Source organism: Oreochromis aureus, linkage group 23 (genome assembly GCF_013358895.1).
Source record: "Oreochromis aureus strain Israel breed Guangdong linkage group 23, ZZ_aureus, whole genome shotgun sequence".
In the NCBI taxonomy this organism is placed as follows: domain Eukaryota; kingdom Metazoa; phylum Chordata; class Actinopteri; order Cichliformes; family Cichlidae; genus Oreochromis; species Oreochromis aureus.
Genome location: NC_052963.1, coordinates 40,656,052 through 40,672,711, shown reverse-complemented (window position 1 = coordinate 40,672,711; position 16,660 = coordinate 40,656,052). Strand labels below are relative to the sequence as shown.

The 16,660-nt window shown below is 40.9% G+C and overlaps 1 protein-coding gene across 1 annotated transcript in view; it reads left to right on the top strand.

Moving 5' to 3' along the window:
- Positions 1-16,660, top strand: part of ncanb (neurocan b) — a 180,817-nt gene that overhangs the window by 39,007 nt on the left and 125,150 nt on the right. The window contains exons 3-4 of the mRNA XM_039607316.1: positions 12,252-12,481; positions 12,590-12,758. Coding sequence (XP_039463250.1) covers positions 12,252-12,481; positions 12,590-12,758 — 399 coding nt within the window. The remainder of the gene's footprint in view (positions 1-12,251; positions 12,482-12,589; positions 12,759-16,660) is intronic.

Here is a 16,660-nt window from a genome sequence, read left to right as displayed (position 1 = left end):
CTCTCCCCTACATATTTTTCACTTTAAGGCACACTATTTATCGTGTCCTAAAACAAACGTTACTAACAAGCCCTTTAACGGTTTTGCGCCAGTTTCCTGTTTCAAAATAAAAGCATGGATTTCAAAATAAAACCAAAGTACCTTTGAAACAAACGTAATTTTTTTTTTTTTTTTTTTACCAGATTTAAAGGTCATTTACATTTCTTAGCAGTAACTCATAATGGCTAACTGTGCCAACTAAGGATAATATAATATGGATAATAGCTATAGTCATTTAGATGTGGCCAATTTGTGAAATATTGCGTGTTGTGAACGGTAGCCCTCCGCAGCTATCTTCAAGGAGATTAAAAAAACCACATCTCTTTACATTTCTCATTAGCTCCTCTCGGTCGTGCTGACATTTTCTTTGTCAGTGTGTCCATTTCCCTCTAATTCCGTAGCTGCGCTCACGATGTGAATGCTTGGCAGACCTTCACCACCAGCCCACTTACTTTCATTTCATCTGCTCGTAATTACCCCAATGGCTCATTCAAGAGGAGCTTGAAAGGATGATAAGTACAACAGAAATCACATCTGAGATCTCCAAAGCTCGCTTTCACCCTCTCAGCCATTTTAGAGAGACTGAAATGATTTTGATTGAGATTTGATAAGTCTCCGAGATATTTATTTCGAATATAAATTTGCAGAGCTCATTAAACTTTTCTTTGATTGGGCTCAAAAGCTGGACTTTACGATCCTAATCCTCTCATTATGTGTCAGCGAGTTATCCAAACTTTTGAATGCTTGTTTTACTGACTTACTGAACCTTTGATTTGGATGAGAAAAGGACTTTGTGATGGAGAAACATGTAATTGGGTGTGTGAAAAGAAATCATCCATACAGTTAAGACGAAACTCTGAGTCTTGTCAGTCTGTACGCCAAATCTGGTTAACTGCTATCTTATCTGTCTCTTTAGTAGTGTTATCTGTCCATTACAAGGACACAGTATGCAATACAAGGATCCACAACCCACGATACTTCTTTGCCCTCTCTAAACTCTCCTTGTACACTCCTGCTGTGTATCTGCATGTGTTGGTGTGTATATAGGACAGACTGCACGCCCCCTCACTGCTCTCAGTGGCCTCCCCGACCGTCTGCTCTCTGTATTGCATTGTTTCTGCCTTCTGTGCAAGAAAAAAAAAATCTACTGTCCTGGCAGCAGGGCCTTTCTGTGACTCAGGGCTCCGATTCCACAGCAGAGAGATGATGAAAATGCAGCCAACTCTTCTGTCTTTCTCTGTGTGTATTTGTTTGTGTGAAAGCCTCAGGTTACATCTGCCAGGTAGTTGCAGCCAACTTACAGAGAACTGTAGCCCGCACACACATAGAGCATCTCCGAGGAGTCTGATAACACACTCGTGCCAATTCAGAGTGTGTATGTCATGCGAGAAGACACTCCCTGCTTCTGTTTTGGAGTTTTGGAGGAGTTTTTGAGGCCATCAACATCGCCTGTTCTCGCTTTCTTTTTTTCCTCCTTGCATTTTGTGCCTTTTTCCACTTGAGTGGCTCTGGAAATAGTCAATGGTAGGGGACTACTGGGAGGGGTGGCACTAAAGCTCACCCTGTGACACTTTGCTTGACAGCCCTGAAATGGAAAGATGGTGGGGAAGGAACAGATTAGGTGTGAGCTTTTCGCACATGTGTCTGTCTGTGTGTTGCCGATAGTGTGAGCTCGCCTTGCACTCCTGTACAAACGCTGATATACTTGTATATATGCATGTTTATGAATTTTAAAATGTCGGCAGTGTGCCAAGCAAGATAAAGGTATCATTATGCCTCAGAAGGTTCAAAATTAGTCATGGCAGCAGCCTCGGGGAAGTTCGTGTGAAGCCTGACATGGCCTTGTAGGAGTCAGCTCAGGCACAGAGAGCTACAGTGAGAGGGTTAATAACTGTCACCTAGGAAGGCGGAGGAGACAAAGCATGTAGTCAGATTTAGAAAGGATTTGAGGCATGATTTAAGATTACAGTAGGTATGGTGGAATATACCTGAACACAAAATACCCAGGGAGTTGGTAACGAGGGTCATTTACTTTAATCGCCCGCTTAAATTGATTTGTTTGATTTGATTGTTGCTTGCTGGCATCATGACTTGTGCAATAAGTTGAGCTGTTGCTTTCATGGTAAGGCAAGGCATGGGAGAGAGTGTCTGGCACTGTCAAGTCCTGCATTGCACTAGCGCTAGAGGATGGCACTGGTTCAGATGGTAAGAACAATTTGTGGAATGACACAGTTTGCTGTGTATGATAGTCTTTTTTAACGTTGGACATTAAACAGCCAAAATGCCTCCACATTCCTGTATTCCGTCTTTTCTACAGTCCCCTCTTTTGAGACATGTGAGCCTTGAGCTGCGTCAATTGGGGTGCCATGTTTGGTAACATTGTTTTTGTCTTTTATCTCGCCCACACTCCTAATGTACTCGTGTACATTAACATTAGTAGAAGTGGTACTCTTGCAGGGGAACCTACCCTCACGTGGCTTTAACTGTATTCAGACCACATGCCTGGTTCAGGATGGGACTGTTAAATTAGAGCTTTTCAAAACCAGACCCCAGAGAGCAGTCTGAAAATAGCAGCAGCACTATAAGCAGTCCAGAATTGCATATGAAGGTTGCCACATTGAGATCATATATGTTTTTTGCCTTTTATGATTATGCTTCTTGTACTGAAAAAAACTTGCCTGGCTCTAACCAGCTCAATAAGCACTGTGTTAATTTATCAAGGCTTAATTATAACAGACGTGCATTAGATAAATTCCCACCCTGCAAATTTCACAGCACAAAATAAATCCATCTTTAATCCAAACTCTGGCTGTTTGAACACAATTATAGTTTCGAACACAAGTCACAGTTATTCTTTCTCACTTGATCTGATTGTTGCAAATTCTGCTTTCCACTGCAGTGTGATCATTCAGAAGGCTGACTTGCTCAACAAAGCACCGACTGTCTGCATTTAGTTACAAGCAGATAAAATATCTGTTAAGATTCACGTAGAAAGATTTCTGCAGGTGACATTTAGAGGAAGGAATAAATGTCTGAGATGCAACGCCAGTCGTCCATTCATTTCAGCCAGTATATCAAACTGAACATAATCTTAACTTTATTGTATAGCCACATTGTATATTCCTGTTACATAGCACAGCATCAGTTCAGTCTAAATATCAGAAATGTTTTCCTGATTTGTCTCATCTGTTCTGTCTTGTTTTCGCTAAGACTGTGGATTCGCTCTATCTTCCATCTGTAAATCTTTTTTCCTTCGCACAACTGGTAACATTAGCACACATCTCTGGCAGAGACATAAAGCAGCTAAAATGCAAAATGCTGCTCATTAGTGCGACATGTCAAGTGGCAGAAACAGTTTGTGAAAAAGAAATCCTTTTGCAGAGGATACATTTTACAAATCAGGAACATAACAAAATACACGTCTGCATATGGCTGCTGTTAATTAAGTAAGACAGGAAAATTAGTGCATGTGTACATTCTCCTGTCTGTCACATTAGGTTTTGTTTCCAAAGGCTACTTTTCATTAGTTTTAGTCTAGCTTTGAAATAGGATTAGGATTTATATAAAGAAAAGCCGAACTGAGAAAAATGAGGAGCAGGCGATAAGAGAGAAAGAAGTCGGTTAGACAGAAAAGCATAGGTGGTATATAATAAGAGCACAAAATACACCGATGGATGGAGAAGAAAGCCGAGAGCACAATAGGAAAGAAAACATCAAGAAGCTGAGGAGGACTCCTGGAAACAAGTGGGAGTTGAAGGGATGTTTTGGTGGAAGATATCATGAGAGAGAATGTCAGCAAGAAGACATTAATTCCAAACCCTGCATGATGTCCGCCTGGCAGATCTGGTGTGCTTAGAGAGGTGACATGAATGTGCGTGGACACACACACACACACACACATACACACAGACACAGAAAACTTAGTGTGTCTTTGATTGTCTTTGGTTTAGTAGATCCAACTGTTTGTGTAACTGTCTCTGCAGATGAGACTGTGTACTTCCTGTAGGGGTAGTGCAGCTGCACTGCAGTGAAACACAGACCAGTGATCAAAAACGATGGAAAAATGAGGAAACCAGCCCTTCATTTAATTTACATTATACAGTACATAGCATCAGATCCTCTCTTTGAGAAGGCCACCCACAACGCACACAGTTAAAGTGTGCGCGTATGTGTGAGCGTGTGTGTGAGTGTGCTCTGATCAGAAGCTTCTTCCCGCCTTTTTTTGCACTTGTGGCGCCTCTGTTGCCATGGTTATGGTTTCTTGGCTTGGACAGGGCGGCATCAGCCTCAGCGTCTTTTGCTGTGCTCTTCGTAAACAATAACGCGGCAGTGCTTAAGAAGCAGCCATTGCCGTTTTCATGTTATTCTCACCATGGCTCTTGTTCTCTCCATTTGTCTTTGTGCATCATCCAAGGTCTTTTTCAAAGGATGCATTTTTTCACATCCCACAAAGAAAACCCCAAAACAATAAAGATAGCAAACGAAATGCTCTCAGAAAAACAAAACTAACCCCCACTTACCACCATTGCCCTTGACGTGTTTTATTCACACAGAAGGCAAAACTTTTACAGCTTCCACTTGCTCTAAAAAGTTTGACTTTACCCTCTTTCTTTATTTTCCCCCTGTTTACCAAAGAAACTTTACCACAGTAAAATACATATAAATATTTCTCCTTGTGTGTTCATTTGACACCGGGTTTTGAATAATTTTTTGTGAAAAAATTTAAATGCCTAACCTCATACAAGATTTTTGGAAAAGCAGCTACGGGTTGCTCAGTCAGTTTTGAGGTCCACTTTGAGGTCTAATGTTTTTTAGCTTTAAACGGGAGTACCTGTTTTTTTTTTTCTTTTACTTTTTAAAGTATATGGTTAATAAATAATATATAATCTGATTATTATTAATTAAACAACTCAGTGTGCATCTAAAATAAACAGCATCATTAAAACACTTGTCATGTGCATTAAGTGCATTTTATGGATGTCTCTGAACACAGAACTTTCATTTCTGGCAGATTGTTCAACCCAGTTCTGTGTTTTTTTTTAGTGAGGTATCAGAGTACCTCTTCAATTGTCTGCTGGAAAAGACTCATTTGATACTCATCTTAGGAAAAGTTAAAATTCCAGTTTATGTAACAAGTGCATAGGAGGTCAGTTAAACATACAAAACTGTTACAGTAATTAGAAAATGCAGTCTAACTGTATAATAAATAAATACTTCAGTAAAAGTGCAACACAAAATTTCTTAGGAACTCAACAGTTGCAAATCTGTTTATTTTTACATGATTATTTTCCTGATAATCATATATGAATTATTAGTAAGTTATTCGCCTATTGCAGTTAAATAAATGTAAACCCCTTCCTGTGAACTGTCTCTGTATGCAGCACCTCCCAGGTGAAAGCAAAGTCTCAGAAGTACAAAGAGAGTTCAAGCCGAGCCTGCTGCTGTGCAGTTGTATGTGTTGTATCAACTGTCATTTCTTAACACAGTAATCAACAAATAGCGGCGTGACTCTGTCAGACAGCTCGTCTGTCATGATTTATGACCTGCACACACTTGTCCACAAACACACACTTACACAAGCATATAATCAGCTGGCATGCAGTCAGCAGAAGTGGAGTGGCGACGACTGCAGAGGGATACACAAGATCAGTCCCGGGAGCTCTTGACTGGCAGGTTGGCAGCTGTGATGTTGGCAAATTGAAGACAATGCTGCCTTTATCTTTGGAAAACCCATTGCAAGCCCCATGGAAAGAAAGAAAAGGAGGAAGAATAAGAAAGAGAGGGCGAGAACAAGGAATGATGTTCTCAATTGTGTTCCTATTACAGTGAAAATGCCATTACCGCCCACCCTGTGTCTGTGTGCAGCTCCGTGCCAGCTACATAAAGGCTCTCCGACTGTTTAATAATTCGAGAGCACCTCTAATGGAAAGACAGATGGGTCAGTGGTGACGATCACGCAGATGCCTCTGTGAACCAACAGAGAGAAAATGGGAAAATCTAGGCTCTACCTGCAATCTGCTGGAAGTGGATCTTCCAGGAAGAGTTGCACGATGTGTCCTGTTACGCCTTGCCCTTCTCGTACCCATGCAGGCAAAGACACAAGATGAGGTCAGTAAAAGATGACCTGGTGACATTTAGAAGAGTCCTCCATAGCACCTTGGGTTTTGCGATCCAGTGTTGCCAATGGGCAAGTTTTACTGAGCACATGCGCCCTTTTTGAGCACTTTTCTGCTTTGTATTGACATTCAGGATTTCCTCTTGTCTTTTTTCACCTCACAGCCAGCCAAGCCTTGTTTAGAAAAAAGAATGACAAAGAGAAATATGAAACAAGGATAGATAACCAAACAAAAGAGCCTTGTGTGGGTTATGCCTGTGACAACATTTCCATCTAAATGCAGATTTCAGATAGAGGTGGCACTGGCGCCCTTGCTTGTTTACATTCATTACCATGGAGGAAGAGAGCAATGTTGTTGTTTGTCTTGATTTTTTTTTCTTTCAAAATTCCCCCAGTCCCCTTCAAGATGTAATTTAGGCTTTTCAAAAAGTGAATCGGCAATTTATTTAATTTAATTTCTCTGAGCAAATTGCAGCACTGGCCGTGTAACAAAGATAAGCATTTGTCCAAATAAAGTGGACAGAAAGAGTGTAGAGTGGGCGGGAGAATGTGAATGAGATTTTGATTGTGAAGCTTGGTTGGCTACATTTAAAGCTTTGTATCGCTATTGGCAACATTGGGGTTGTTACCCGAATGTTGCTTACACAGGTGGAACTTGGCAAGAAAATGGCAGGCCAATTAAAAGAATAAATTTGCCTATTTTTGTTCTGTGCACGCTTTAGGCAAGGAAGTTTGTAGGTTGATTGTCTTCTGGGAGCCCGTTTCACTCTATTCGTGTGTGTTCGGGCATGTGTGTTGGCTGCAGGGGCACGTGCATGAGTGTGTGACAATCAAAGACGAGTGCCACATCCTCGAGGGGGATAAAGCAAAGAGCGTGACAGCAGGGAGTGGAATCTGATAGCCTCTCTTCTGAAAGATGTGTTCTTTAAGTGAGCCTCTGTTTGTGTTTGTGTGTATGAGCATGAATGTCTCACTATGTCAATCTTTACACATCTCCTGCTGAATCATAACAGTGCATGTCTACTTTTTCCATCATCTCCTCTTGACTCCCTTTCCACATCACATCACTTCAATTTTCCTGTTACACATACCCCCTGTTTCTTTTTTCCTTTTCTTTCTGTTCATTTGGATATTGGGTTTGTTTCTCTCCCATTCCTTACCTCCTTCCAAACTCATGATCCTGGACTTTGTCATGATTGAGTCAGTTGTTTATCTTTTACGTTACTTCTGCCAGTTCTTCTATCTATGCAAAATGATATTGTTGCTGCCATCAAGTAAAACAGAAGTCAGAAGCAAATTAATTTCCTGCACATCTACTCCCATCACACCAGAGAGCTCAAGTATTGTCTGTGCTGCTATTGACAAAATTAATATGAATAATTTAGTAGAAATTATAAGCATCCCAATATGCAAGACACCTGGTAACCTTGATGCTCTGATAAACTTAAACCTTCCACTGAGTCAACATTCAGCTAATGTGAGCTGCTCATTATATAAAAACATTGCTTAGTAATCAGGACTAGTGAAAGTGCCTGAAGTCATTTCATTATTCTTCACAAAAAGGGACTTTCTTAGTGTCACAGCTTGCCTTGACTGAAGGTGTCTAAAGTTTGTGGCACCCTAAAACACTTTGCAAAAACTGAATCAGATGCATTCCCTGTGCAGCTAAGCAGACCGAAAGTGACCACATAAGCTGCCAGGGAGGAGGAAAAGAGGAAAACCACAGAGGAGATTTATGGAAGTAGTGAAGGAAGACATGCAGAGGATGGTAGAGATGGATTGAGCAGAAAGTTAGATGAACAGAAGAGAGAATGACATCACAGTCCAATAAACCCTCAACAAACATGGTCATGGGAATATGCTTACTGCTGCAAGATAAAAACACAACACAACACTTTCTAAAACAAAAAAAGAAAGGAAAAACAATAATGTCATGAACTTTTCTACAAAATCACCTGTCATAAACCCCAATTCATATAACTGGCAACATTAAATACTGAGAGAGTCGAGCATTCGTTACATGGCAAGAGGCTATTTGGAACAGCCATGCTGGCAAAACAGTGGTATCCATGGTTAAGATGGACTTGTACTGTCTGTGCAGCTGAGGTGTATGCTTTCATATATATGTTTTATATTTTGATAACAAGACCATTTTTTTTTATTGATTTAGCCACCAGGAAATGAATATGAGCATTATCTAACTAAAAATGTTTTTTTTGTTTTTTTTTTAAATACATAGGTGAGAAATAGTAATCAGAAAAAGTTGTCTTCTCTAGGTAGCCACTGGTAACAACCCGCACTGCTATGCTTATTTATTCCTCACCCCCCCTTCTTGTCTCTTATCGTTCTGCTTTCGAAAGCTTCATGCATTTTGTTTCACAGGTCACCTCACTCGACGGGCTGAACGCCTCTCGAGTGCAAAACGAGAGGCCATTCCAGAGCACAAATGCTGTTTGATGTTGCCATGCCAAGCAACACAGATCTGTCGGTGAGGGAGTTAAACAAGTAGCATTTGTCTAAGGTTATGTCACCGGGAGAAGCAGAGAAGTGGGTATTAATGTGTGTTTATGCGTCTGTGGGGAGGTGAAAATGTGATGGGAGGGCTGATGTTAAGCTATCAGGGAAGAGGCACTCATCCTCTTAACTTGAGCAACTGCAACAGGATAAGGGCTACAGCAATGAGCAATGACAGCTAATCATGCACATTTTTTATGTGTGTTCAAAGGCACATTAACTATCCAGTAAGGGATGAAATGTGGCAGCAAGGTTTGTGTGCGTGTGTGTGCGTGTGTGTGTGTGTGTGCAGAACAGAGAGTGTGCACTTGATGTTCCATGAATAGTAAATAAGAGATAAGATTTTCTTTTCACTTGCAAGTACACACACATGCACATCATATTCCCCTGTTGGAAGCATTCAGTGGCTGTCAAAGATAAGGCAACTAATTCAAAGCTGAGTCGGAATGGTGGAATAAGTGAATTTTTAAAGAATGGCTAAGGAGAATAAAAACAACTAGTATATCTTTATACATAGGTGGAATAAAAATACAATTTCCAGATGAAAAAATAAGAAAAAGTAAGTTGAAAAGCTCATCTGAAAGCTGGCAGGTGGTTGTACTGCAGGGGATGAAGAGGGAAAAGAGAATGGCAGGAGATGGGGAGAAAAATGACAAGGGTGGGAGAAGGACGGAGGGGTTGAGCAGCTCACGCAGCGATGCGTCTGTGATCACTGGAAAAGCACTGTTCCAGAAATATGCCATTTAATTACAGGCAGGACAGGCTGACCTTATAGCGTGTAGCACTTTAACGTGGATTCAGACAAATAGGAATGGAGCACGACAGCGGAAACCGACACTAATAAAAGAAATCGGGTGGGCTCATTTTCTCCACCTCACTGTCTGTTTCACAATCCTTGGCTGTGCTAAATTCTTTATTTGTTTTTCCTCTCTACTTCTCTTTTGTCACTCATTCTTAGCAGCAGCTTTACCTGTTTGATATAGATCTTCAACTTCTCTGCGGGTCAAATCATATTTCTAATTATTTTCCGACTGACTGACACTACAGGCCAGTTTTAAAACATGTTTTATTAATAAAGTAACTTTCTCTATGGACCCTGGTCTGTTCCCAGTTTCTGAAGAGTTTTTGAAGTCTCAGTTTCTTATTTATTTTTAGGTACTCTCTGTCTTTCCTCATGTTAAATTAAACTGGTGTTTATTTATGCTTTGCTATTCCAATCATTTTAGTAGTGCAAGCCTTATCAATGCATTCACATTCATACAACCACTTTTATCTATGCCTAAGGACTTTTAACCTAACATTCACACGCTCACACTCTGATGGATGCATCGGGGCAACTCAGGCTTCTCTGTCTCACTCAGGCATACTTCAACATGTTTTATTTTTATAGTTACTTGTCTCTTCTGTCTTGATTGTCCTCAAAAGTGACTCAAGTGACTCACACTTGTGTCTCAGCTGTTTCCACTTCCCTGATTACCCTATCTGTATAAATAGTCCCATCTTCTCCTCAGCCTTTGTCTCACTATCCTTTTAGCTCCCCGTGTTAAGTTCTTGTGTGGCCTGAAGGATCTTGGATTCTGTATGGGACTTTTGTCAGTTTGCTTTTGGACTTTGCTTTTTTTAATTTTTTTGTTTACCAAAGACAGACAGCAGCGTTAAAGATTTAAATGCAACTCATGTGAGATAGTTTTACAGTCTAGGGTTAGAGGGCAGAGCAGGATGGTAGTGAATGAAGTTGTTTATCAGTCTAGCAGAGCGAGCCCGAATGCTCTGGAAATCTCCTTCCCGAAGGCAGGAAGCTGAAAAGGGAGTGTCAAGGGTGGGAGGGATCTCCAGCGATGCTGGTATATCTGTGGGAGAGATGGGTGTTGAAAATCTCCATGAGGAAGGGCAGGAGGGCACAAATAATCTTGTTGGCTGCATTCACTATGGCTTGCAGGGTCTTCCGATCAGCCGGTCTTCTGGCAGGAGGTTGTGCAGCCTCGGTTCCACACAGCAGCCAGCGAGGACGCTCTCAATGGTGCCCTGGTAGAATGAATACATGATAACAATTGCTAATGACAAAAACCCATTACAAGAGCAGAAAGCTAATCAGGGCATTCCACATGTATTTTTCCTGCAACTAACAAAACTTTAGTCGGCCTAATTGTTCCCTGTTCTTCTTGGGGAATCCAGAGACACTGCTGGGCCAGATAGATGTCACCCCTGAAGTTCCAGGTCTACCCTGAGGTCTTCAAGGGAAGTTTCCCTGGAGGAATCCTGATTAGAGACCTGCACCACATCGTATGGCTTCTCTTTGACACAAGGGAGCAGCGGCTCTATATTTCTAAAGCTATTCCCTGCCAGCCTACGGAGGAAATTAATTCATCTAAATGTATCTGCAGTCTAATTCTTTTGGTCACTACCCAAAGCTCATGACCATAAGTAATAAATCAAAGGATTTTCTTTCTTGCTCAGCTCTTTCTTCACCATAAGTCTGCTACACAGCCCTCATTACTTGTAGCCCTACACTAACCCACCTGTCCATCTCACAGTCATGACTTCAGATTTGGAGGTAACAACTCGCTTCAATTAAACAAACAAAAAATACAATGAACCTTTCATGTAAGAGTTGCTTGCCCAAAAGATTGAACACTCCTGGAGTCATGGAGCTCAGCCAGGCATGGCTGGAAGAAATATCATTAAGCCATCCATCAGCTGCTGCATACACACAACTGTACATTGAAAATGAATGCAGTGTTTCTTGGCTTTGGGGCAAATTAGATAAGACAGCAACATTTTTTGTCAGCATTCTTAGAAATTAGAAGAAAGGAAGTAGTGACTGATAAGCAAGCTATAAAAAAGTGAGATGAGGGGAAAGCGTTTACAGGTAAACCTCATTCATGCATTGTGCACAAGAGAAACAAAGAAGTGGATAAAGCTCAGCAGTCATGAACTGCATTACTGTGTTGTTTTGTTTCCTTCTACAATGTAAATGAGCCACATGTCTTTTCTGTGAAGGTGACACAGGATTAGAGCATAAAGATAATATATGATGTGTATTAAAAAACTACCATTGTAAAAAAAGAGTTTTACACTGGTTGAAAACAAATATCAATAACAGAACTTTGCAGGATTGTGCTCAACACACTACCTTTTCTTAAAGTCATCCATTTTAATAATATCCTGTCCCTGCATTTAGGATAAAATATTAATATTTTTACGGTGGGGATGGTGGTGACTTAAACTGCAAAAAGAGGTGTGTAATATTGATCCTATAATTCATATCCACATTTGATGTATGGTTCATGAAGGCACTCTTGAAATCTTTTATATATGTGCCTCCCAGTGTTAGATATCAAGCTAATGGTCTGTTGGATCAATGACGGATAATCGATAATCATAGAGACACAGTGGGCTTGTGTGTTTTTTCCCTTCTACTCTACTACAAGAAAGATCTGATGGGGTAACGGAACTCAGAGAGAAAGCACATGCTTGACTTTCAAAGAAGCAACTAAGAGAAACCTGTTTAATGAGACAAAACATTTTGTTACTTCATTTACAAATGAAAAGCATTGATTTACTTCTCCTCTCCTCTTCTCAGGCTTAACCAGTGCAGATACAGTGGTGAATATGCGGAAGGTTACCCATCAGACCATAAGCGAGGAGCTTTCTAAAACGGTTCTGCTCCCATGCCTCTTCACCCTCCGCCCCAGTGCTGGTTCATTCCATGAGCCGCCCAGAATCAAATGGACTAAGGTTTGGGGCCAAAGAGGCTCTGACGGCCTGCAAAAGGAACAGTCGGTCCTGGTGGCCAAAGACAATGTGGTCAAGGTACAATAAACATATTTACCGCTAGTAAATGCTTGACTCACCTGTAATTCGGCTGTTTCGCTCAGACTTTTTTTTTTCTCATAATTTTTCTCTCTCTCTGCTCCTCAGGTGAAGAAGGCCTTCCAGGGTCGTGTCACACTGCCTGGTTATAATAAGAACCGCTACAATGCCAGCCTCGCTCTGACTGGGCTACGCTCTAGCGACTCTGGTCTATATCGCTGTGAGGTAGTGGTGGGCATTAATGATGAGCAGGACACAGTTCCTCTGGAGGTCACAGGTGAATAAAATGTAAACTTTTCTTTCACTGTGATAGTTATTTTAAATTTAAGGTAAAGTTTTCAACATTTCACCGACTTTTAAATTACTGCTTGTAAAATATAGTTAGCGGTCACACTATCATCACCCGCTCCTCACCCTATCTCTAAGGCAGAAAACCCCAGAAGTGGAAGATTTAGAGCTCGATAACCTCATCCACAAACTAGTAGGAAGAAATCTAGGGCGGTCTCCTGGAGCCAAGCATCTGGTGGCCAGATCTGTAACCATGATGCTTGGTCAATTACAGTGGAAAGAAATAACATGAACCCCTGTCTAGCAAAGTCCATGTATCTACCCCATCCTGTGGATGCACCACCTGCAGGGATAGGCATTGATGTTGCGTTCAGTGTGAGCTGGGAGGTAGGCAAAAGTAGGCTCCAGGGTCTTTTTTTTTTAAGCAGTTGCAAAATAAATATATCTGCAGTGCTGAAGTACAATACAACAACAGTATAATATTTGTGACTGGATGACTGATTCTGTTTTTAAAACTGCTCCAGTTTCATTTCAAAATGATCCCAGTCACGGTCCAGTTGATTTTAAAATTATTTTAAAGCTTACACTTCATTATTTGGTAGTGTGTACAATATCTGTGCAACTGATTCAGGATGTAATATCTGTTATATAAAGAAACAACTTGGAATTCAACGCAGTAGCAATTTAAAATTACTACTAGTTCATCTGGTTAGATGTAGCATCATAAGGAGTGCAGACAGAATTACCAGTAATAAAAAAATCATGAACTAAACTAATAGAAAGATTCAAAAACTCAAACAGCATATTTGGGGTAATCTTCATTAATTATTTGTGCTATTATTGTAGTGTTCAGTTATACCACTGCCTCCTCTCATCCTAATCAGAGCTCAGTTAGCTCATCTGTACATGTAACAAACTTAAGACGTGACCAGGTTTTGTTTTAATTTGATAGCTATAAGACGAATTATTAACACTATTTTCCATGTTTTATAAGAAAAAGAAAAAAGGTAGAAAGCAGGAAGTATCCTCATAAAAACTGATTATTTCTATTCAGTATGTTTTGATGTACACGATTACATTATGTATGCGTTATGTGTGTTTAACCAACACAAAGAACTGTCTCAGCAAATAATTGCCACACTGGTTGTGTATAGCTCCATTGTAGCTCTCAAGGTCTGCCACTATGAATAATAATGACCCTGTTTCCGTGTCAGGCTAGTACAATCATTACAGCAAGGGTTGTTTACTGTTTATGTAGAATGTATGATGATAGGGAAAAGGTGAAGGAACTCAAACACATTAAACATCATTGACCTGGGCCATTCAAGTGCTGTTCATGCACTGAAAGCCTAATGAAGCCAATAAGGTAGAAACCCAGCAGTGCACACTGTTGTCAAGTAGCATTGCACCGAGAGCCCCGTGTGGCTCTTGGTGGCTTAACTAAATAAGCAAACCATTTGCTCTGTCCAGGAAACCAATATTTGTGGAATACCACGCTACTTGGAGGTATCTCGCTCTAGTGGAACCATTATTACTGTGTCAGGGTGTTTTATCTGCAAAGCTATCATAGGTTTTTGTCGGGTCACTCACTATTTTTAATAATAACCTACTCTCATAATGACTGCGGGGAACAGACTGATGCATTAGGCACTGTACACCACGCCACCACTTACTACAAAGCCATGCTACCGCTAACATAACCAACAGCAGCTGTAAAAGTTCAGAGGACTTTTGGCTCCATTTCCACTCTTCATAGTAATAGAGACAGACTGCACTCAGTTTCTGCATATGGTTAAATGTGAATATGTGCAAGCTTGTTAATGTCTGTGGGGAAATTTGTGTGTGCCTGTTTGTAAAGACCACTATGCCTAATGCCTAATTTCAGTACTTCAGCAAGGATGCCATCTGGTTTTGTCAAGTATGAGGAACACCTAATAGGTGCTCATAGAATATTACAATTAGTAAGAGAGACCCCTGCCACTATGCTTGGGAGACCCTGTGTCCTCCCATTCTTGGCCAATTGATTAATACACCATGAAAACCACTCCTTCAGAGAGAAGCCAATTACGTAGCTGGCGAGGAGTAGCCTTCTCCAGGGCTTAGTCTTAATTGGAAGTCACGGTACATGGCAGACCACAGCCGTCCTCACGCTAATTCTACCAAGTGCTCAACATGTTAATTAGCAGGTATTGACACTGCTCAGCTGTATTAATATCATATTAATCCACACCGCTCTTCTTATAGAGCAGTGGTTCCCAAACTTTTTTTGCTAGGCCCCCCTTTGTTTTACAAGAAAAATGTTCCCCCCCCACGCACACGCACAAACACATCCTCCAACCAAACACACCCATATTTTGCTCCATTGCGGTTTATTTCACACCTCAAACATTTAGTAAACAATTAAGCAAATACAAGTAATATGCAATAAATGACAGGTAGTAATAAAATACTAACTCTTTCACGCTGCCTCCGCACCTACACAGGTATTTTTGACAACGCAGCTGTTTCGTCCAAACGTAAACGGCGTTTCGAATCACCGAAAACGGAGATTTTTTTAAAACTCCTTTTTTGCGTTTACGTGTGGACGAGGAATACAGAGTTCATCACGCAAGGTCAGATTTATGTGCCTTTTTTCACGTCACGCTGTGCGCCACGTTACTGTTTACGTGAGATGAATTGCAGAATGGCAGATAGAGACAAAATACTGTTACTGTTAATCTGACTATCTTAAGTTTTTAAACGCTTACATATACACACGCAGTTACTGTCCCTCCATTTAGAAAGGCAGAGGCGTCACGGTGTAATTATTTTACGTGTAGTTGTTTTTTTCCTGTGTAATAATATTCAACATTGCTATCAATACATTTTTCAAAAAATGCCTCTCTGTGCAAAATGGGTTTAAACACATAAACAGCTGTGGGATACTGTTTGGCCGTGATTTGAACAAATTGTGGCAGGATCAGCCTGATATTATTTGTATCCCACTGTAACTTTACTGTATAAAGAACAAAATGTCAGGAGTAGTTAGTCATTACAACAAGTGTTTGTGAACTAAAAATCAAGAATGTGGGATCCTGTTTGTCCGTGATTTGAAGAGCCCAGCGGTGCTCCCGACACAGGGAAAACCAATTATGCAGGGGAGACCTACCATGGCACTTGTGGAGGGGAAACCAAAGGGCAGATATGTTTCACCACATTTTCTAGTCTTTGGCTTAGAATGAAGTTGGTTTGGAAACATATTCAGCTATGCTTAATCTCCTGCTTTGCGTTTCTGTGGCCGCCCCGTGCTAGCAGTGTCCAAGCGTTTTGTCCCTCACCCCCTGCAATGGCTCTGCGCTCCCCCTAGGGGGCGGGCCCCACACTTTGGGAAGGTCTGTTATAGAGTAATTTGTGTGTTCCCTGATGTCCTCCTCTTCTGCCATTTGTTTTTTTTCCCCCTTGTTCCCTCTGCCTTTCTTCCTCCTTGTTTTGTCTCCATCGTCTTCCTTTCTCCTGGCACATATTGACTGACCAATTGGCTGTGTCTCACCAATTACAACGCAGTGCTATTGATTGTGTTTGTCAGACTTTCTCTGTGGTGACATATGGCAGCTCACTGCTGTAAGAGCAGTGCATAGTGTATCTGCACTGGCTATCGTTAATGTAACCTCTGAATGGAAGGAAACTACTTGTATGGCCAGATCATGACAGCTATAAGACGATCATCTAGAAAAGCTGATCTCACCTCTGCAAGTTTGTGAGAGTTTGCTGGAGAGATTGAAGTTGTTTTCTTTTTTCCAAAAATATGTTACAAGATTTGTTTTTTTGTTTTTTTTCTTATTATTTTGTGGATGGTGATTGTAGTGCGTCGAACAGCAGTGTCTAACACACTAGTCTAAAATGTCACTGCTT